This window comes from Bombyx mori, chromosome 5 (assembly GCF_030269925.1).
Source record: "Bombyx mori chromosome 5, ASM3026992v2".
Taxonomy (NCBI): domain Eukaryota; kingdom Metazoa; phylum Arthropoda; class Insecta; order Lepidoptera; family Bombycidae; genus Bombyx; species Bombyx mori.
The window spans coordinates 11,926,088-11,949,721 of NC_085111.1; the positions used below are offsets into that span (position 1 = coordinate 11,926,088).

The following is a 23,634-nucleotide window of genomic DNA, read 5'->3' on the forward strand; positions in this document are numbered from 1 at the left end:
TGGACTTTGCGGCAGGTCGAGAGAAAGAAGATTGATGCTCTGGAGATGTGGTGCTGGAGACGAATGCTTGGTATTTCATGGACCGAACTTCGCACCAATATCTCCATTCTTCGAGAACTCGGCATTAAGCAGCGTCTTTCGGAGCTCGTGCATGGACGCATACTATCATTTTTTGGACATGTCTCCCGTCGAGGAAATGACTCCATAGACCACCTTGTCGTTCAGGGCAAAGTAGAAGGCACCAGACCGCGTGAAAGGGTGCCCATGCGATGGACCGACCAGATCAAGTCGGCAGTTGGCGGCTGTTTGCATGAGTGCACCAGGCTCACCACAAACCGGGAGGAGTGGCGATTGCTCGTGAGGCGCATAACATCTGCCCACAACAATGATGCTGGATGACGACCACGACCGCTCTGACAAGAGTGATACGACATACGAGATACGAGATTATTATACATACTATTATTATTATTTTTCTTTTTTGTACGTAAATTACTTTTCCCCTAGTGGTCGAAATTCTATGATCATTCGATCGTTTATTTGTTATTTAGGTTTTATTGTGTTAAAAACAAAATAAACGCCCACAATTTTGTTTATTGATAACACCAAATCTCGCAAATACGTAAAGAACAAAATAAAAAATGTCATTTAACAAACAAAAAAAAGGTACTGAACTCTTTTGTCTTTATCCCTTTAAATATATTTAGATGATTTAAGCATTGTCATTCGGAAATTGATGGTATAGATATTCAACGCTAAAGCTTCCCTGGTGTGCAAATAACAGCTGAAAAGCTTCCCCTGGAAAGAAGCTATCCCTGGAGTACCACCAACAAATCTAAGAAATAAAGTTTCAATCCTTCGACCAAAACAGTATTGTTAGTAGAAATTTTACTGGATGAAAATGCACTTGTGTTTGTTAGATACTTATGCAGATGTATAAATAAATAAAATAAGGGGATTTTTAGAAATAATGTTCGGTATTACTGAAACAAAAAGTATAATGTATTTATTCAGCGTTTATACAATTAAATACTATAGATAAAACTGATTTTATAACGATAAAGGTACAAAATATAAAGAAAATTAGATGTTTAGTTCACATAAAAAAGATTAAAACATTCCGGCCGTTTTGAAATACATAATAAATGTGTGTTAATAAACACAAAAAACACACAACACAATATTGCACTAGCACATATTATGTACATAATGCATAAATATTCCTTTAATATATAATATTACATTTTTACTAGTCTTACAAAGTCAATTGTTGAATGCTGCGTAAATTATGTGAATATATTTTCTTTAAAATTTAAATTTGTAACGTCTAAATATGTAACAATACACATATTTACTAATGCTTGGTCCTGTTTTTTATTTTATTATTTCCGGCGTTAACAGGTTTCTTGGACACAATTTAATCAAGTCGTAAATATATTCTCTTGACCTTAAGTTGAATTTATTTGGTCCTTTTATTAAATGTAATCTCAACCGGGCCAGAGTTCCTCAGTATGATGTCGGCAATAAGTTCAATTTCTGAAGGACGCGTTACCGGCACAAGTTCGTATTTTCGCAGTACTTCAGCAACGGCAGATTTCATTTCTATCATGGCGAATTTTTGACCTGCAGATAACAAAAATAGATAGATCGCTTTCAAGAGTCTATTTTAAATAGGTTTTCAACAGGGTAAGTCTCAACATTAGTTTTGTTGTGTTTTTTTTATTCTACAGGCAGACGAAGCTTACGGGCCATCTTATGATATATATTTTTTTAGTCAGTAGGAAATCGCCGGACTTCCGCCCTCCACTGGGGATGGAGGGCGAGGCATGTCAGAGTTGAACTGACTAAAACCTCCTGTCGCTCAACAACCCATGTCCGAACCTCGCATGAGGCAGAACTAATGAAAAGGCAAAGAGGGGAAAGTGAAATGTGTAGTGCGGAGTGTGCTCCGCACTACACATTTCTCCCATCGCCCTCCCACTCGGGACGCCGGACCAGTGGTCGTCGGCGCCACGACCACCAGCCCTCTCGGTCGGCAGGCTATCCGAAGCCCGCCTAGATGGCGGAGGTTAGAGTGAGTTATCCTACGGAATACCCCGCTGGGCCAGAACCAGCGTGGGTCGAAGATAGCCAGCCTTCCACCACCCGGATGCTCTTGCGTAAAACGCGTGCAGAGCAGCTTGCACGTCGTCTTCTTAGGCCCCCCTCGCTGGTCCCCAGACTGACATGTGAGGTGGACCCGAAGCACTTAGAGGGCCAGGGCTTGGGTGAGATCCACCTCCCTGGCCCCCGCTCGACGTCGGCGGGCTTGTCCGGCTCTCATGCGCACCGCCGCCTCCTTCTGCGAGATGGTGCACTCGCAGAAGTCGAGCATCGCCTTCCACGGCTCGTCGCCGCCGAGCATCGATACCACAACACTCGGCAACGACAAGTCTTTCCTATTTTTGCGAGGATGTCACGGCGCCACCCCTCCCATGCGAGGTAGACGACGAGCGTATGCTCCGCCGTGTCCAAGTCGCGCCATCTTATGATACAGTTTGCGGATATCGGCACAGAAAAGGACACAACCAAGCTGCCGCCTACCGCAAAATTACTATGCACTCAGGTAATTCTTCAATATTACAAAACAAACCGTTTTCCAAATCCAGCTCGTTTTGAACAAATAGATACTCGTACGGTAAGTATCAATTCAATGCATATTAGGTATTACAAAATAAACATTTTATTATTATTATTATACGTATTGTTTTGTATCTTCCAACCTAAATATAGCATTAACAAGGAAAACACAGACAAGTGGCGTGGGAACTGCTATAAAAAAGACAATAGGCTTATTTTGAAAGCCAAAAACATTAAATACAATGGTTATTACATATTACCAATGCAATTTCTCGGTCCAGCACTGAATGGTATGTATGCGTACGGATGTCGTCCTTTGCTGTTTTCTTGAGAGAACCGATCTGGATCGTAGACTAGTGGATCTTCGTATATGTCGGCGCGTCGATGAAGGTCGAAGATGTGAATGTGGCAGAACGAACCGGCGGGTATTTCATAGTTACCTGCATTATATTTTATTTTTATTATAAAATAATAAGTTTTTTTTTTGTAGTGGTAATTAAAGAGCCCACATGCTGTCTGTAGTTGAATGGTTCTCGAACTCCAATAATATCACAAAGAGAATGCCGTCACTTATATAAATGTACCTTTTAGACATGAGTTTGAATTTTCATTTGTATTGAACAGCTATCTTACCCTTCGAACCAGAATGCATCACTGTTTCGAGGGAAAAGGTGACTGTAAGCACAAACAAGAAGACAGCCACGTACATACGCAAAACTAATTTTCAAGTTTGATTTTTATTGCATTGTAGTATTTCATTGTGATAATCGACCGTGAAAACCTCTTCGGTAAGTATGTATTTGAAAAAAAAAAAAACTGCCGTCGCGATTCGAACCCCGTTATAAAATCTGGATACGATTACATCGAGCGTCTTATTCTTTAGACCGCGGCAACTTTATTATGATGTTGATGTTTTTTTTTCCTACCTAAGCTGATAGCCTTGAGAGGCTATATCAGCGGAACCTTAACTAGTAGGTGAGCTCACGGGGCTCAAACCTGACGACGTTGCCAACACGAACCCTAGCAAGAGCCGTGCTTCGCAGAATCTACCACCGGATCGGAAACGCGACCCACTGAGAAGATCCGGCGAGAAACTCAGTGGGCTGTGTCTGAGCGTTAATTTACGGTGACCGGTGCTTGAGGTACCTAAAAGCACCATTAGTGGATCGGGAGGAGTATTTATGAATATTTATTAACATGTATACATACTTAAAACAACAGGCTCGTTTAAGTTACGGCTAATAAAATGCACAGGTGGATATAGTCTTAAAGACTCCTTAATGCAACATTCCAAGTACTTCATCTTGGACAAGTCCTCCAAGTTCGCGCGTCGAGTTGAATCTCCCATAATATCATTTATTTCTTCCACAATCTTATCCTGTAATAATAAAACTTGTCAGTAGTAGGTAATTTGATTTTATTTAAGTTCACAGAAATGCGAATTTACAATAATCAATTCAATGATTAATTGATCTCGAGTATTTAATTATAAACGGCGAAGTGTAGGTAATTACAAATGTAGTGTTTTAGATTGCTTTGATATAATAATATGTGACATAATTATTATATAATTTACTTACATAATTATTATATAATTTACTTACTGGTGGTAGGACCTCTTATGAGTCCGCGCGGGTAGGTACCACCGCTTTGCCTATTCTGCCGTGAAGCAGTAATGCGTTTCGGTTTGAAGAGTGGGGCAGCCGTTGTAACTATACTTGAGACCGTAGAACTTATATCTCAAGGTGGGTGGCGCATTTACATCGTAGATTTCTATGGGCTCCAGTAACCACTTAACCAGGTGGGCCGTGAGCTCGTCCACCCATCTAAGCAATAAAAAAAAAACATTACTACTCACTTACAACGGTTATGAATGATTAATTATTAACTATTGTAATAATAATACGAAAATTATGAATTACATTCATTATTGGAAATGATTTGTTTATATGTACATAGTTCCAAACTCAACTTTTTTTAATTGTCGAGTTGCATTTGATATTCAGATAACAGCATAAACAACAAAACAAAAATTTACTGTGAATTTCATAATAACTAAAACATCGAATAAATAAATGCAGATTAAAACACTATAATCTTATTATTAAAATTAGAAATGTTACAAAATACGTACCTGAACTGCTCTGTGATTGGCGAGTAGCATAAAACAAAATGTCAATCCAGACGCAGTGGTATCGTGACCCTGAAATAATCAAAGTAATTATATTTTTTTGTAATGTCTTTTGAAGTTTGTCTCTATTGTCATGTATATATTAATACGTGAAGGAAAAAATTTGTATCCCTTTTTACGAAAATTGCGCGGACGAAGGAGTATGAAATTTCCCACACTTAAAGAGAATATAGAGAAGGGGTGCAGAATGTTAATATTTTTTTAAATTATGCCTAAAAAATACATTAAATCAATAAAGAAAACATTACACACACTACCAAGTTTTTTTTTTTTTTTTTTTTTTATTGCTTAGATGAGTGGACGAGCTCACAGCCCACCTGGTGTTAAGTGGTTACTGGAGCCCATAGACATCTACAACGAAAATGCGCCACCCAACTTGAGATATAAGTTCTAAGGTCTCAATTATAGTTACAACGGCTGCCCCACCCTTCAAACCGAAACGCATTACTGCTTCACGGCAGAAATAGGCAGGGTGGTGGTACCTACCCGTGCGGACTCACAAGAGGTCCTACCACCAGTAATTACGCAAATTATAATTTGGCGGGTTTCATTTTTATTACACGATGTTATTCCTTCACCGTGGAAATCAATCGTGAACATTTGTTGAGTACGTATTTCATTAGAATAATTGGTACCCGCCTGCGAGATTCGAACACCGGTGCATCGCTCAACACGAATGCACCGGACGCCTTATCCGTTAGGCCACAACGACTTCAAAATACTAATTATTACTAATTATTATTATTACTAACTATTATTACTAATATATAATACTATTTATTTATTGTCAAACTTGTTCTTGACGTCTGTGGTCAAATCGAGAATAGATTAAAGTATAATAAAGAAATATAGTCGAAGAATTATAGTCGAATTTCGACTACTGCGAGACCACTAGTTCAGATTATTCGATGTATTCATGTAGTCATGTAATCATGTGTTTACGAATGCATTCCTCGATGCATCAATAACATCGTGTAATAAGAATTAAACCCGATAAAAACAAGGTGATTGGCATGTTTACAGTCTCGTAAGGAGTAACTATAAATTTCTATTACAATTGCGAAGCTATCACGGCTTCTGATTTAAAAGCTTTGCAACGATTGTACCTATGATCTCTGGTAATTGCTTTGCACCAGATGGATGCAATTAGGCCAATAAATGAAAATATTTATGCGAATATTTGCGTAACGACATAACGATTCTAACTTCGAACATAAAAGTGTCCACTTCTTCCTGTATTCCGTGATCGTCGATCTCTCCGTCTTTTTGCGCAGCTATCAGTAAATCCAGCATGGCAGTTTTTCTCCTCTTTTTGTATATGTAAAGGTCATCATCGTTGACGTCCTCGCCGAATTTAACACCATTTTGTTCAACGTAAATTTTCCTTTCTTTTATAACGGTAGAAGTAAATCCGTGGAGTGACTTTAAAGGTTTTTTCATTTTTCTCCATAAAGATGTTAAATAGAAGATAATGTCAAAATATAAATAAACCCTAGTGAATCTTTGAAAGAAGTACGGTCCGAGCTCATATATGGCGTCCTTGTATGCCTTCCACGCATCTTCTGTTTTGTCGCTTAGTTGAGTGCCCATTGAGGTCTCTGGGAAAAGAATGTAATAGAAAATACATAACATTTTATATTTACGTTTCCATCTGACACTAATAGACAAGATTTTCATGTTAACCCATTAATTTTACAGGTTTATTTTGTTTATTTGTTTCTATTGCAAGCGTTAGAAGAGAACTGAATGTACAAAATATACGGTCACTGCGTAGACTGCATTTCAAGAGCATCAGTAACGCATTCCAGTTAAAAACAAATACATATTATGTGTTTCACATTTAGCGACTAGAAGCTAGAGCTTTCCCATTTGATGTATGCCGGAAACACATAATAGAGAATTCAAATTCAAATCCAAAATAATTTATTTCAACTTAGATGTCAGCATAACACGCTTGTTGAATGTCAAAATATAAATAACAATGTTAAGTCTACCACCGGTTCCAAATTAACGCCACAGTCCTGAGAAGAGCCGGCAAAACAAACTCAGCAGGCAGAAAAACCTGTACACCCAAACCTCGAATACCTAATTTCCTTAACAAAGATACCAACCGGAATTCTAACCTGATCTCCGTGGTGCAGCAGCTATTGTCCCTAAGTACATATTGTACATGCTTCAATGTACAACTTCAAAAAATCTGTTTGAGCGGGAAACGATTTTCACGATACGATATTCTAATATGCGATCGAAAATAATATGTGAATCAACCGAAAACAATAACCACTAGATAGATTGACCTGCTGGAATAATTTATTCCTAATACGTAAAATAGGGAATGTTATGCAATAGACAAACTGTTTTTATACTCGCTCCTGGCCTTTTCATTTTTCATTATTATTATTATTTTTTTAATTGTATTTTTTTTTGACTTGTTTTTTCTTTTATTGTGAATATTTTTATTTATTTAAAAAAAAGAAAATATTTGAGAAAAAACAAAAAAAAAAAGCCCGCTGAGTTTGTTTCGCCGGTTCTTCTCAGGACTGTGGCTTTTTTTGGTACCGGTGGTAGAGTTAACAGTGTTATTTGTATTTTGACATTCAACAAGTGTGTCATACTGACATCTAAGTTGAAATAAATGATTTTGAATTTGAATTTGAATTTGAATTTATACGAACTAAAATACACGCTCCCAGGTCGTTATTTCTCTAAAATAGCAATTGCGTAACGATTATGGACGGCCTTGGGTCATAATAACTAATACTGATTGTACTGAACGATGAGTACATTTTCGATAAACGATACCTAATGAAGCATTATTAAAATACCAATTTTTTTATTCACGGGTAATTTTTTTTGAAAGCGATCAATAATAAACTAACCACAAATGGAATTCAGTGTATACTCTGATACTACAGGTACTATGTCTATAGGTTTTCCGATGCATTTCTCCAATGATTCCACCAAACGTTGAGAATTTTCTTCAATTATGACACTGAACTGTCGCAAGATATTGAAGTGGAAAGCGGGCGTAAGGATTTTTCTTCTTTGCTGCCATTTTTCTCCTGGAAATTAAGACAAATTTGTTTAATTTTTGAAATCAAAGTTGGTAACAGTGTTTCGATAAGCACTGCGAACATTGGAGTATGTTATTAAAAAAAATTAATATAAGATCGTCGATAACGTCACCTCTAATTGGAAATCCGTGACCGAATTAGATATATTCTTTATGTATTCGATACTCACCAATCGTTTAGTCTTAATCAGACGAATGAGTTATTTATGTAACAAGTTACCTTTACTTATTAGCAATCCATCCCCAAGCCACGGCTTCAAAAATTTATACACAGAACTCTTTTCGTTGTGTTTTGTGGTCGAAACTATCACCTATAAAAAAGAAAACGAGAAACATTCAAATTGACACGTTGCGTTGGTTCACTCTAAATAATTCATAGACTAAAAAACTAAGCGCCCGGCGCGAAACAATGATAACATTTACACGAATTACTTTCACGATTAATGAAATATCGTGTCAAAAACATCAAACCTGCAATAGTTGTAACTTGGGAAATAACTAGTGGGATGTACAAAACGGTCATTGGCTCCGGCTTAATTGGTGGAAGAATTAATATACAGTGTAATTGAGACTTCGGCCTCATGTCTAACGATGGGGACCTTAACGATGTGATGTGCATGGGTTACGACTACGACACGTCATTTCGGATCCTCCCGATCCACTAACGGTGCTTTTAGGTACCTCAAGCACCGGTTACCGTTCTCGTCGAACCCGTCGCTGACGACAAAGGGTTCGGTGAGTAAATTAAGACACAGACACAGCCTACTGAGTTTCTCGCCGGATCTTCTCAGTGACTCGCCTATCCGAGTCGGTGGCAAATTCTGCGAAACACTGCCCTAGCTAGGGCTAGCGTTAGCAACATCAGTTAAGAGCCCCGTGAACTTACCTACTCGTTCTGCGAATCTAGTATAACCCCTTGAGGTTACTAGTAGATTGTAGTAACTATATAGTAGATTGTTGTAACTATACTGAGATCTTAGAACTTATATCTCAAGGTGGGTGGCGCATTTACGTTGTAGATGTCTATGGGCTCCAGTAACTACTTAACACCAGGTGCACTGTTAGCTCGTCCATCCATCAAAGCAATAAAAAAAAGGTAAGAAAAAAAACGAAGACTCCGTGCGCCAACAAATAGCACATCTACCCGTTTAGAACAAACAAAGTTGACACTGAACTTTTAAAGTAACCTTGTCATGTCTCACATTTTGCGATAGATATGTAAAAATAAATTCTTAAACATAACAACTGATTGCGTATACCTACCTCTACGTCATCCGGATTGTATATATTTATAATGGACAAAGGAAACGCCCAAATCCTATATATTCCATCCCAGCGACTTGCGAATTTCCTGGCCAGTTTCATTAACTCAACTGCGAATAAAATGTAACGATATATTACAAGTTAATTATATATATCGACGCTTGAAAGGCAAACGTGACTAAGCGACAATAACTGCTTTGCACATAAATGATAGGCAATAACCATATTCGATGCGCAAAAGATATATATTTCTAAGTCTATTAAAACATTTTAATCCTACAGCTACTAGCTAGATTCTACTACAGCTAGATTCGTTAAAATAAATTTTGTTTTCAGGTATTTCAACTTTAAATTAGTCTACTGTAAAGTTCACGCATTGTCGCTTAGTCACGTTTGCCTTTCAAGCGTCGATATGCTTGTGTTATAAAGAGTTAAATAACGAAAAAAATATATTAAAATATCCAACTGAGTGCTTGCTTCTTGCATGCCTATCTCATTTTGAAAAAGAACTTAAATTAATTCAGAATTAAAACTACTTATTACAATTTCTCTGCGTACCAGCAGATAAAATGTACCATCAATATAAAAAAATATAATATATAAATCTACAGTGGTTTTTACGGATGTTCCATTATACCTACTGAACCATGCATCCGATTGACTTGAAACTTGGTATCCATGTAGAAAATACATGTACTTAATGGATAGGCTAATATTTATATGACTGTTGGACTCCCTAATAATAATGACAATAAATAATAATGCTAATTTTAAATGCCCAGCGAAGCGGACGGGTACAGCTAGTACAATATAAATATACAAGCTTTTGCAGTCTGTAGACTAGAAGGTTGGTAATTAATTCATAAGTAATTATGAATTGAAGTTCATATGAATGGCATATGAAAGTTAAGACGTCTGTCTTTGTTTTTATTTTATTTACTATGGTGATTCGTTCACGTTCATGACGAAAATCAAATTACCACCCACCGATTACACACCGCACAAGAAGTTTCACTTCTTTTACGTGCATCAAGTTGCACGCACACTTTTTTTGTTGTAAAATTAGATAATATTTATGTGGCTTAATGTGATCCCGTACGGAATATATACCTTCTTTCTGTTTATTGTAAATCTAAAGCAGTCATACTTTTTTGGCTTTGAATGGCTGTATACAATAAATTGAAAAGTTTGACTTAATGTCTCAATTTATTTCACCCATCAAGTGCATCTGACCTTCCCGATACATGAGGTCCTACACTTAAGGCGAACACGAAAGACTTCGCAACTTAAATAGGTAGGACGTTAGTAGCCACCCGTGCGGGCTTACAACATTCCCTACCCTCAATAGAAAACGTATGCAATGTGTTACAATAATTTAAAACAGACTTATTCGTAAACCGCGCGCCGTCAATAAGCTTTACTTCACTAAAACTAAATAAATCCGCGGAAGCGTCTTTGAGGGCATCAAGATCACGGTCTTCGATAAATTATTCCAAAATACACTATCAACACAATTACTATGTTGAGTTCACAATAAGTTTTCGAAATGAACAAAAGTGAATGTATACAATATCTACCGTCGTTTTTATCTATGCTTCGCGATTCATGGAGCAATCGGACATTGACATGACTACAAAAATTGGTACAATCTGATAACGCGAGTCATAAAAATTTAAGTGTATTTATTTATTATTCAAGTACTACCTATAGCATGGCATGAATAGTATAATCTATGGCATGAATAGTAGCCTCTTGGTTGGTGGAAGATATCACGAGAACCAGCCTGAGAGGTTTTGCTAACATCTGTCCTAGCAAGAGCAGTGCTTCGTTGAATTTACAGTCGAATTCGCAGTTGCTATCCACTGAAAAGTTCCGACGGGAAACTCGGTGGATTGCATCTGTGGGTTGAATTGAACTTCAAACTCTTCACCGAATTAGACGTGAATGACGAGAAAATTGAGTGGTGCTTGGAATCGGGTGGATCTGAAATAGCATGTCTAGGGCGACGGCGGCTGTTTGTTACAAGATTCCGTCATTCGTTCTGTGGTTCTGTGAACTCTTATGAAATGCAACTATGCCAAAGTTAAATCCCACACGCAGGTACAGATTGTTTCTTTCAAATTAAACATGAAAATATGCAAAAATTACACAATTACTAATAAATTTATATTTTTTCCCAGACCTGACTTGTGCATCCTGTAAAGAGAAACCAGTTGGAATATTACGGCCTTGGTGTAATTTGCAAAATCCATATAATAAAAAATATATAATTAAATTCTTTTGTATTGCTGTTATCAAAATTTTTAATATTAATACTGAAATTTTGAGAAGGAAGCTAATAGGCGCATACAGTTGGGCTGGGCTGCGTATGGGAAACTTCGTCATATCTTAAACTCAGCAATCCCGCAATGCCTAAAGACAAAAGTCTTCAAAGCTTGTGTATTGCCGGTCATGACATATGGCGCTGAAACGTGGACATTGACCGTAGGTCTGGTCCATAAGTTCAAAGTCGCTCAGCGTGCTATGGAAAGGTGTATGCTCGGAGTTCCTTTGATGGATCGAGTCAGAAATGATGAAATCCGTCAAAGAACCAAAGTAATAAACCGACATAGCCCTAAAGATTAGCAAGCTGAAGTGGTAATGGGCCAGACATAGTGTCGCAGAACCGATGGCTGATGCGCTGCGTACCGGTAAGCGCAGCGTTGGGTGTCCCCCTGCCCGTTGGACCGATGACTTGCGGCGATATGCTGGGACAGATTGGATGCGGAAGGCGGAGGATCGTTCATTGCGGTGGACTATGAGAGAGGCCTACACTCAGCAGTGGAGAGATACAGGCTGACGATGATGATGCATGCTCAAAGTTCGAATTCTAAGATAGTATTATAATGTTAAGCACGCATAGTGTAACCCTTAAATGTCATGTTGTGTTCTGCTGAGTTTTGGCCAATAAAGCAATAATCAGCTGTTCCGAAAATATAAAGTGCACTAGCAAAATAATTTAAGAATTATTTATATTGATCTTTATTAAATTAAAGCAATAATCCAATCACTAGATTTGTGAAATATCGATTAAACGTTTGATCACGTCGCAAACTAGACACAACGCTTACTTAAATGATTGTATTCAAAACAAGAAATAATTTGAGTGAATTTCATGTTTTAAAAATGTAATATATTAAAATATATTATAATGTGTGAACTAACGCACTGTGCTAATAACAAAGAACGATGATTTCTTTGTTTAAATATTTACGGCAAAACTAGGAAATTACCCATGAACAATGGAAATCTACTGGAAAATTTGAATGGTTCGAAAAATTAAATTATGCTGAGAATGAGATTTTTCTGCACTAGATAGTATCATTCTGATGCACAATAACATTTTATGCAATTCCCTAATGCTACTCTGTGATATTATATTAAGTAAAACTAGGTTTTTTTTTAAGTCGGGAAAAAGTCAGCGCACTACCGCCAACACATTGGAAGTGGTAGGTGGGTTTTGTCGCAGTTGAACCGACTAAAACTCCCTATTACTCAACCATCCCCTTCGAAGATGAGAAGAGGCATGCTAGGGGCAAAGGAATGGATTCCGCGGGAAGCGAATATCTCTGCACCACCTTGCTCATGGACGTTGAACCCGTGGCCGTCGGCGCCACGACCGCCAGGCCTGTTCATCGATGGGCTATCCGAAGACCGCCAAGACGGCGCTAGACCAGAAATGCTTAGGAGCCCAGAATTCAGTCGAGGTCCTTATCCTGAAGCCTAGTTCGGCGGCTATGGATTTAGTGCGAAGAAAAAATATTGCTCTCTCTCGCGTCGCACCGGCTGCTTTGCATTTGCAGAAGAGGAACATCGCGCGCCACAACTCGTCCTTGCTGAGCATCGCACCCATGTTGCTCGGTAGCGACAAGTCTTTACCTATTTGTACGATGAGGACACCTCTCGTGTAGCTTAATCCGCGAGCGTAGGCCTCGCTGTGTCAAAGTTACATTCACAGTGATGGCAATCTGCCGTCGACTCAGCTCCGATCAGGTGGAAGTACTTCCCGAAATGACTACTCGGTCAGCACCTACGCCAGCCGGAAGATGAGACATCCGCAGCCGCGAATCATCCAGTCACCGAGGACCGGGCGAACCGCCGCGACGGTTCACATGTCGGTCAAAGGAGCATCACTTCGGAGTGACCAGTACGAACCCCAGTACAGTACCTCAATACGAACCGAAACTCAGAAGGAGCATAAGTATACTGTCGTTTATTTTTCTTTGTTCTTAACACTTTTGTACCATTAACCACCATGTGTACCATTACTATCAATATTATTATTTTTATAATGTCTATACAAGGTCTGCTACTGATTAAAATGAAGGTTCACTACTCTGTGTTTTAATATAGGTGCATTTTGTATTTTAAGTTTTAAATCGTTATCTCTTCACAGTTAATAAAATTGAAAATAATTTACCTGATGACAACATCATTATCTCTGGTGCATTCCCGAGAATGAACGACAACTTTGGACCAGGAACTTTATTCATCATCACAGCTTTCGAATTATAATTGAAAGCTAAATGAATTAATAAGAAAAACGAAGCGATAAATATCAAGTAAACGAACATTTTGTTATTTATAGGCGTCTTCTTTGGATCGCTCTTTGCAGCTTACTGATAAACATAAATGTGTATTAAAATGAATAAAAGACGATATCATCACACAAGATTAAATTAATTATTCTACATACACGCAAACATATTATAAAGCTTTTTTATAAAAAAAATTTTTCCTATCTAAGCTGGTATCCTTAGCGGGCTATGCCAGCGTAACCGGACGAGTAGGTGAGCTCACGGGGCTCTACCCTGGGGACGTTGCTAACACTAGCCCTAGCAAGAGCAGTGCTTCGCAGAATCTACCACCGGATCGGAAACGCGACCCACTGAGAAGATCCGGCGAGAAACTCACTGGGCTGTGTCTGTGTGGGTTAATTTACTCGCCGAGCCCTGCATCGCAAGCGACGGGTTCAGCGAAAACGGTGACCGGTGCTTGTGGTACCTAAAAGCACCAATAGTGGATTGGAACGATGCGAAATGGCGTGCTATAATTACGACCAGTGGAACACGGTATTGCTTCGCTCTTCGACTATCGCTAATTGTGTGAAAAACAATCATTTCTTGCCAGTACTTGCGTGCCACTTATCATACGTGTGATATTATGACACAAAAGTACCCTGGAATGCCAACAACAAGAGCACTGAGTTTCATCACATCCAGATGAATATTTTAAACGTATATAAAACGTATACAAGACAAACATACAAAGAAATATAATTCCCATAGAATTAAAGTGAAATAAACAGGCGGGTGACTTCAGGGAAAAGTTAGATTTAATAAAAAATTGAAAAATAACCGAGGACAAATCACACATGTTCATCTGGTTCCAAACTAGGATTCCCTGTACTACAGGAATTAGAGACTAACAGAATTAAATAATATTAAAAATATTAAAAAAAAAGACATGTAATCGATGTCATTAATCAATGTAATCGAAGACTATTAAATATGCAGTAATAAGGATAACTCAAAGACTATGTACCGATCAGAATTTCAAGTGGGAAAAAAAATATCCAAAAAATATATGGCATCTGTATTAATCATGATGAATATTAAATACACATTCAAAACAGTCGGATTGAGAACACCACTTTTAATTGCTTATATAGGTAGACGAGCTCACAGCCCACCTGGTGTTAAGTGGTTACTGGAGCCCTTAGACATCTACAACGTAAATGCGCCACCCACCTTGAGATATAAGTTCAAACGCATTACTGCTTCACGGCAGAAATAGGCAGGGCGGTCGTACCTACTCGTGCGGACTCACAAGAGGTCCGACCACCAGTAATTACGCAAATTATAATTTTGCGGGTTTGGTTTTTATTACATAATGTTATTCCGTCACAGCGAAAAATTGGTACCCGCCTGCGGGATTCGAACACCGCTGTATCGCTAGATACGAATGCACCGGACGTCTTATCCTTTAGGCCACGACGACTTCAGTGCAGAAGTCGGTTCGGTTGGTCAATTCGGAGTTTATATGTGGTCCCATTTAAATTTTATCAAAATCTGACTAGTACTTCTCAAGTAATTCTTAACAATCCATGTTTAACTGACTTAAATTAAATTGATGATATTCTTAATTTCTTTGTTACAAGCTGGTTTTCGTTTTTGTTAAAATTGTATATTATTATCGGCTTTAAATAAATAAAAAAGGAGGAAGTCGGAGCTTAAGACTTTTCTGGTGAATTTTTCGTTATTTTTAAATTTAATTAATCAAGATAATACTCTATGTATATATTCATATTTTGTCAATGACATGACATTTTCTCATAGTATAAATTTACTATGAATAAAGTTTCAATCTAAAGATAAATAAATAAATAATAAATAGTGGGTGGCGCATTTACGTTGTAGATGTCTATGGGCTCCAGTAACCACTTAACATCAGGTGGGCTGTGAGCTCTTCCACCCATAAAAGCAATAAAAAAATAAAATAAAATAAAATAAATAATAAACTTTTAAAGCACGTTTGATTTTCTATTTGCGTCGTCGCAACTTCTGATTGTAAGTAGTTAATTGACCTGCTCGATAACACAAGCGATAATACATATGTTACGGTAAATGTATATATGAGTTCTAGAGTCTCAGTATAGTTACAACGGCTGCCCCACCCTTCAAACCGAAACGCATTACTGCTTCAAGGCAGAAATAGGCGGGGTGGTGGTACCTACCCGTGCGGACTCACAAGAGGTCCTAACACCGGTAATTATGCAAATTACGGGTTTGATTTACTCTTGAGAAATGTACACTTTTACCTTATATGTGCACATTTGCCAAAAAGTTAGGTATATGTGAACTGAATATAAATGTATATGTACATTTCCCGGCAAATTTGTACTCTTGCCTTCACGTTTTGGTAAATGTATATATACTCTTACTTTCATGTTTTAAGAAAAGTTGGAATACGAATAAATTAATAATGTTGTTGCAGTAAAAAATATTTATTTAAATAAACATAATACATAAAGCTCTAATAACGAAAATTATTAAAAAAAAAAAAAGTAAATGACAAACAAAACATACTTCTCTTTGCATATTATATAAAGAAGTAGGTTAGGTTGTAGTGGTGCGCATGCGCACTACATTACTGGCACATGCGATTTCGTATTTTGTATGCCATGCTCACATTTACCAAAACGACATGGTCATTGTGAAGTCAATGCACATTTCACTTCTTTGAAATTGTAAATGTTAGTTGAATGCACATTACCCAAACGAGGAAGCAAATGTGCACATTCACCGGAAAATGCGTACATTTGCCGCAATATCTACTTTTACCGTAACACATATACCTAACAGCGTGTAGTCAGAGAGTCATCTTGCGTAAAGGATTGTTTATCAATATCCGTGGCCACAACCGCGGAATAACAAACGAGGTCTTGACGATCGAGAGAGTACACCACTCAACAAATAATATATTTAAGGTCATTAAAGCGACAAATAGACAATATAATCTTTAAAGAAAACGTTTTGTAGCTCCGGCCACAAACCAGCACATCAAGCCGACAACTATGGCATAAACCAGAGTATGAAACAAAAATATAGACTTCCAGTAAAAATTAGCGATTACTATTCCTCGTTACACATCAATTTGAAGGGCGAGATAGCCGTCGTAACAAAACAATATACCTAGTCAGGTCATAAATTCTGTCACATGTTTAATGTAAAATAATTGAAACAAGTTTATTCATTATGTAACCATTCATATACCAAAATGAACTTAACAAAACATAGATTCTTATGACAGTAAAGTTTATTCAAAATGACCTCCGTGATTTTGAATACAGGCCTTCAATCTGCACGGCCAGTCGTCTGTCGCAGCACGAACGAGGTCCATGTCAATATCGGCGGCTGCCTTAATCAAGGATGTCTTGAGTGACTCCAAATTGGGATGAGGCTTTGAGCATGCCTTTTCCTCCAAGTGTTGCCATATCTTGTAATCTAACGGATTCAAATCTGGACTGGAGGAGGGCCAGTCTTCGTGCCGGATGAAGTCGATTTCACGCACCGCCAGCCAGTCTTGTGTGCTCTTCGCTCTATGAGCTGGCGCCGAATCTTGTTGGAATACCCAGTGCCTGTTATTGAACATGGTATGAGAAACAGGTTCCACAAGGTTCGTCAGGACTATATTTTGATACACAACTGCATTCGTTTTTACACCTTTCTCACAAAAATGTACCTCTGTTAAGCCCCAATAAGAAACTCCCAACCATACCATCAGCGAGGATGGAAAATGACCTCGTTGGACACGCGGAATACGGTTGCTCGCTTCTTCACTACTGTGTGCGTACACCTTATCATTTTGTTTGTTGTAGCTCTCTTCTACGGTAAAAAATTTTTCATCCGAAAAAAGAATTTCCCGATATTTTTTTCCCGCGTACCGCTTCAACAAAGCGCGGCATCTCTTCAGTCTCAGGTCCATTAGACGAGCATTCAAACGATGTCCTGTTTTTCTTCGATATGCCCGAAGCCCTAAGTCTTCATTTAACACCCTTTTCACCGTGGTTCTGCTTAACCCCATCTGAAGAGCCAACAGTTTCTGCTTACGTTTGGGATTTCTTTGAATTCGCGCCTTCACAGCTTTTATCACTGCTGGAGTCCTAACAGACCGAGGGCGACCACTTCTTGACCTGTTATCTACACTAGAGTCTTCATTGTATCGTTTGATGGTACGATAAACGAATCTTTTGGTTATATTCAAAATTTTCAGTGTGTTAAAAATTTGAATTGGCGCGTAACCGCAACGATGCAACGCAATAACTGCAACACGGTCTTCTTTAAGCGTCCACTCCATATTTAAAAATGAGTAAAATTCTAAAAGTATACATTTTTATTTTCATGAACAATTCGAAATTCGAATTCAATAAACTTTTTTGTGGCCAGCATTCTAAAAGAAAAGTTTTTACTGTGTGACAATACTTATGACCTGACTAGGTATACTCAGTATAGATATATATATATATATATATATTTTGCGAAAGAAGGATTACTGATGACCCGTATGGCTTTCCAGTTTCACCACGATAGGTAGGCGAGCAAAGGCTCAACCAGCTCATCATACACGTCTCCCTATGAGCTCAGTTTGTATTAATAGTGATTATAATACCTACTTTTCTCCATATCTATTGTACGCCTTTTTAGTATGTTGATAACATACGGAATGTCAGGTTCGAACGTTGTCAAAAATTCACAAAAAATCCATTAGTCATTAAAAATACATATTATTATGATGAAGTAACAATATTTTACAAAATTAAATTATAAAAAAAAACACTACAAAATGGACAAACAAAAAATTCAACCAAAATAAAATTGAGAAGTTAATTTACATCAGAATTGTGTGTTCAGTTAAATTTATGGTATGAAACCGTACCAGCGGACAAACAAAGTGTTTATGATCGAGGTAAATAGCCAATTAATTATATGTGATGTACATTTGTCTTAATTTAATTTGTAATGGTTTAATAAACAACGGATGCCGATATATTTGTGTAGACTCTGTCTATTTTTTGACAAGCATGAGTTTCGAATTCGATATATATTTAAAAATTAATTAATTCTAAGCAGTAGGTATCAAACCAGCCGTGCCCTGGCAATACTGGTTCTTTTTTTTTTTTAAATGAACATCGTTAACCATTAAGTCGATGGTGTATGCCTTCAAAGGTAACAAAATCGATTTCTGATTAAAATTGTACTGTGTGTTGTTTTCAATGCAAACAAACATTAAAATATTAAATCACGCATGCATAAATCGATGTAGGCAACACTGAAAAGCTTGTCTAATTTTGGCTCAGACATCTTTTAATCAGTGTGCTTAGTGCGAGTTTTTTAATTTTACGTTTGTCTTGAGCTAAACGTTTGTCTACGTTTGCGACTAGGGGCGCTGTTCCACCTGCATACAAAATTGAGTTAACTTTTACGCCATTGAGAAGGTTAAAAAACTAGCACTAAGCACACAGTTAATTCACAAACAAAATGTGTATTGTTAGTGTTCAGGCTAGTGCCTGCAATTCTTTTATAGCAATGTCAAAGATGCTAGCCTTCTAAGGCGCTAAGCATCACAGTATAGTAACTACCTAGTCAGGTCATAAATTCTGTCACATGTTTAATGTAAAATAATTGAAACAAGTTTATTCATTATGTGACCATTCATATACCAAAATGAACTTAACAAAACATAGATTCTTATGACACTAAAGTTTATTCAAAATGACCTCCGTGATTTTGAATACAGGCCTTCAATCTGCACGGCCAGTCGTCTGTCGCAGCACGAACGAGGTCCATGTCAATATCGGCGGCTGCCTTAATCAAGGATGTCTTGAGTGACTCCAAATTGGGATGAGGCTTTGAGCATGCCTTTTCCTCCAAGTGTTGCCATATCTTGTAATCTAACGGATTCAAATCTGGACTGGAGGAGGGCCAGTCTTCGTGCCGGATGAAGTCGATTTCACGCACCGCCAGCCAGTCTTGTGTGCTCTTCGCTCTATGAGCTGGCGCCGAATCTTGTTGGAATACCCAGTGCCTGTTATTGAACATGGTATGAGAAACAGGTTCCACAAGGTTCGTCAGGACTATATTTTGATACACAACTGCATTCGTTTTTACACCTTTCTCACAAAAATGTACCTCTGTTAAGCCCCAATAAGAAACTCCCAACCATACCATCAGCGAGGATGGAAAATGACCTCGTTGGACACGCGGAATACGGTTGCTCGCTTCTTCACTACTGTGTGCGTACACCTTATCATTTTGTTTGTTGTAGCTCTCTTCTACGGTAAAAAATTTTTCATCCGAAAAAAGAATTTCCCGATATTTTTTTCCCGCGTACCGCTTCAACAAAGCGCGGCATCTCTTCAGTCTCAGGTCCATTAGACGAGCATTCAAACGATGTCCTGTTTTTCTTCGATATGCCCGAAGCCCTAAGTCTTCATTTAACACCCTTTTCACCGTGGTTCTGCTTAACCCCATCTGAAGAGCCAACAGTTTCTGCTTACGTTTGGGATTTCTTTGAATTCGCGCCTTCACAGCTTTTATCACTGCTGGAGTCCTAACAGACCGAGGGCGACCACTTCTTGACCTGTTATCTACACTAGAGTCTTCATTGTATCGTTTGATGGTACGATAAACGAATCTTTTGGTTATATTCAAAATTTTCAGTGTGTTAAAAATTTGAATTGGCGCGTAACCGCAACGATGCAACGCAATAACTGCAACACGGTCTTCTTTAAGCGTCCACTCCATATTTAAAAATGAGTAAAATTCTAAAAGTATACATTTTTATTTTCATGAACAATTCGAAATTCGAATTCAATAAACTTTTTTGTGGCCAGCATTCTAAAAGAAAAGTTTTTACTGTGTGACAATACTTATGACCTGACTAGGTATACTCAGTATAGATATATATATATATATATATATATTTTGCGAAAGAAGGATTACTGATGACCCGTATGGCTTTCCAGTTTCACCACGATAGGTAGGCGAGCAAAGGCTCAACCAGCTCATCATACACGTCTCCCTATGAGCTCAGTTTGTATTAATAGTGATTATAATACCTACTTTTCTCCATATCTATTGTACGCCTTTTTAGTATGTTGATAACATACGGAATGTCAGGTTCGAACGTTGTCAAAAATTCACAAAAAATCCATTAGTCATTAAAAATACATATTATTATGATGAAGTAACAATATTTTACAAAATTAAATTATAAAAAAAAACACTACAAAATGGACAAACAAAAAATTCAACCAAAATAAAATTGAGAAGTTAATTTACATCAGAATTGTGTGTTCAGTTAAATTTATGGTATGAAACCGTACCAGCGGACAAACAAAGTGTTTATGATCGAGGTAAATAGCCAATTAATTATATGTGATGTACATTTGTCTTAATTTAATTTGTAATGGTTTAATAAACAACGGATGCCGATATATTTGTGTAGACTCTGTCTATTTTTTGACAAGCATGAGTTTCGAATTCGATATATATTTAAAAATTAATTAATTCTAAGCAGTAGGTATCAAACCAGCCGTGCCCTGGCAATACTGGTTCTTTTTTTTTTTTAAATGAACATCGTTAACCATTAAGTCGATGGTGTATGCCTTCAAAGGTAACAAAATCGATTTCTGATTAAAATTGTACTGTGTGTTGTTTTCAATGCAAACAAACATTAAAATATTAAATCACGCATGCATAAATCGATGTAGGCAACACTGAAAAGCTTGTCTAATTTTGGCTCAGACATCTTTTAATCAGTGTGCTTAGTGCGAGTTTTTTAATTTTACGTTTGTCTTGAGCTAAACGTTTGTCTACGTTTGCGACTAGGGGCGCTGTTCCACCTGCATACAAAATTGAGTTAACTTTTACGCCATTGAGAAGGTTAAAAAACTAGCACTAAGCACACAGTTAATTCACAAACAAAATGTGTATTGTTAGTGTTCAGGCTAGTGCCTGCAATTCTTTTATAGCAATGTCAAAGATGCTAGCCTTCTAAGGCGCTAAGCATCACAGTATAGTAACTACCTAGTCAGGTCATAAATTCTGTCACATGTTTAATGTAAAATAATTGAAACAAGTTTATTCATTATGTGACCATTCATATACCAAAATGAACTTAACAAAACATAGATTCTTATGACACTAAAGTTTATTCAAAATGACCTCCGTGATTTTGAATACAGGCCTTCAATCTGCGCGGCCAGTCGTCTATCGCAGCACGAACGAGGTCCATGTCAATATCGGCGGCTGCCTTAATCAAGGATGTCTTGAGTGACTCCAAATTGGGATGAGGCTTTGAGCACGCCTTTTCCTCCAAGTGTCGCCATATCTTGTAATCTAACGGATTCAAATCTGGACTAGAGGAGGGCCAGTGTTCGTGCCGGATGAAGTCGATTTCACGCGCCACCAGCCAGTCTTGTGTGCTCTTCGCTCTATGAGCTGGCGCCGAATCTTGTTGGAATACCCAGTGCCTGTTATTGAACATGGTATGAGAAACAGGTTCCACAAGGTTCGTCAGGACTGTATTTTGATACACAACTGCATTCGTTTTTACAGCTTTCTCACAAAAATGTACCTCTGTTAAGCTCCAATAAGAAACTCCCAACCATACCATGAGCGAGGATGGAAAATGACCTCGTTGGACACGCGGAATACGGTTGCTCGCTTCTTCACTACTGTGTGCGTACACCTGTGGATTCGAACACCGCTGTATCGCTAGATACGAATGCACCGGACGTCTTATCCTTTAGGCCACGACGACTTCAGTGCAGAAGTCGGTTCGGTTGGTCAATTCGGAGTTTATATGTGGTCCCATTTAAATTTTATCAAAATCTGACTAGTACTTCTCAAGTAATTCTTAACAATCCATGTTTAACTGACTTAAATTAAATTGATGATATTCTTAATTTCTTTGTTACAAGCTGGTTTTCGTTTTTGTTAAAATTGTATATTATTATCGGCTTTAAATAAATAAAAAAGGAGGAAGTCGGAGCTTAAGACTTTTCTGGTGAATTTTTCGTTATTTTTAAATTTAATTAATCAAGATAATACTCTATGTATATATTCATATTTTGTCAATGACATGACATTTTCTCATAGTATAAATTTACTATGAATAAAGTTTCAATCTAAAGATAAATAAATAAATAATAAATAGTGGGTGGCGCATTTACGTTGTAGATGTCTATGGGCTCCAGTAACCACTTAACATCAGGTGGGCTGTGAGCTCTTCCACCCATAAAAGCAATAAAAAAATAAAATAAAATAAAATAAATAATAAACTTTTAAAGCACGTTTGATTTTCTATTTGCGTCGTCGCAACTTCTGATTGTAAGTAGTTAATTGACCTGCTCGATAACACAAGCGATAATACATATGTTACGGTAAATGTATATATGAGTTCTAGAGTCTCAGTATAGTTACAACGGCTGCCCCACCCTTCAAACCGAAACGCATTACTGCTTCAAGGCAGAAATAGGCGGGGTGGTGGTACCTACCCGTGCGGACTCACAAGAGGTCCTAACACCGGTAATTATGCAAATTACGGGTTTGATTTACTCTTGAGAAATGTACACTTTTACCTTATATGTGCACATTTGCCAAAAAGTTAGGTATATGTGAACTGAATATAAATGTATATGTACATTTCCCGGCAAATTTGTACTCTTGCCTTCACGTTTTGGTAAATGTATATATACTCTTACTTTCATGTTTTAAGAAAAGTTGGAATACGAATAAATTAATAATGTTGTTGCAGTAAAAAATATTTATTTAAATAAACATAATACATAAAGCTCTAATAACGAAAATTATTAAAAAAAAAAAAAGTAAATGACAAACAAAACATACTTCTCTTTGCATATTATATAAAGAAGTAGGTTAGG

General features: G+C 37.5%; 1 protein-coding gene and 1 long non-coding RNA gene across 2 annotated transcripts; one reads left to right on the plus strand and one right to left on the minus strand.

Moving 5' to 3' along the window:
• Window positions 1-1,459: 1,459 nt before the first annotated feature.
• Window positions 1,460-13,759, minus strand: Cyp4m5 (cytochrome P450 monooxygenase Cyp4M5). The gene is given in 9 exon segments (NM_001110363.1): window positions 1,460-1,623; window positions 2,880-3,059; window positions 3,829-3,997; window positions 4,754-4,822; window positions 6,017-6,408; window positions 7,690-7,872; window positions 8,104-8,194; window positions 9,147-9,256; window positions 13,606-13,759. Coding segments are annotated over 9 exon segments (1,512 nt in total).
• Window positions 13,760-16,875: 3,116 nt separating this feature from the next.
• On the plus strand, window positions 16,876-22,762 carry LOC119628510 (uncharacterized). The gene is made up of 2 exons (XR_005244687.2): window positions 16,876-21,102; window positions 21,934-22,762. It is a non-coding gene; the product is annotated as an uncharacterized LOC119628510 (long non-coding RNA).
• The last annotated feature ends 872 nt before the right edge of the window (window positions 22,763-23,634 follow it).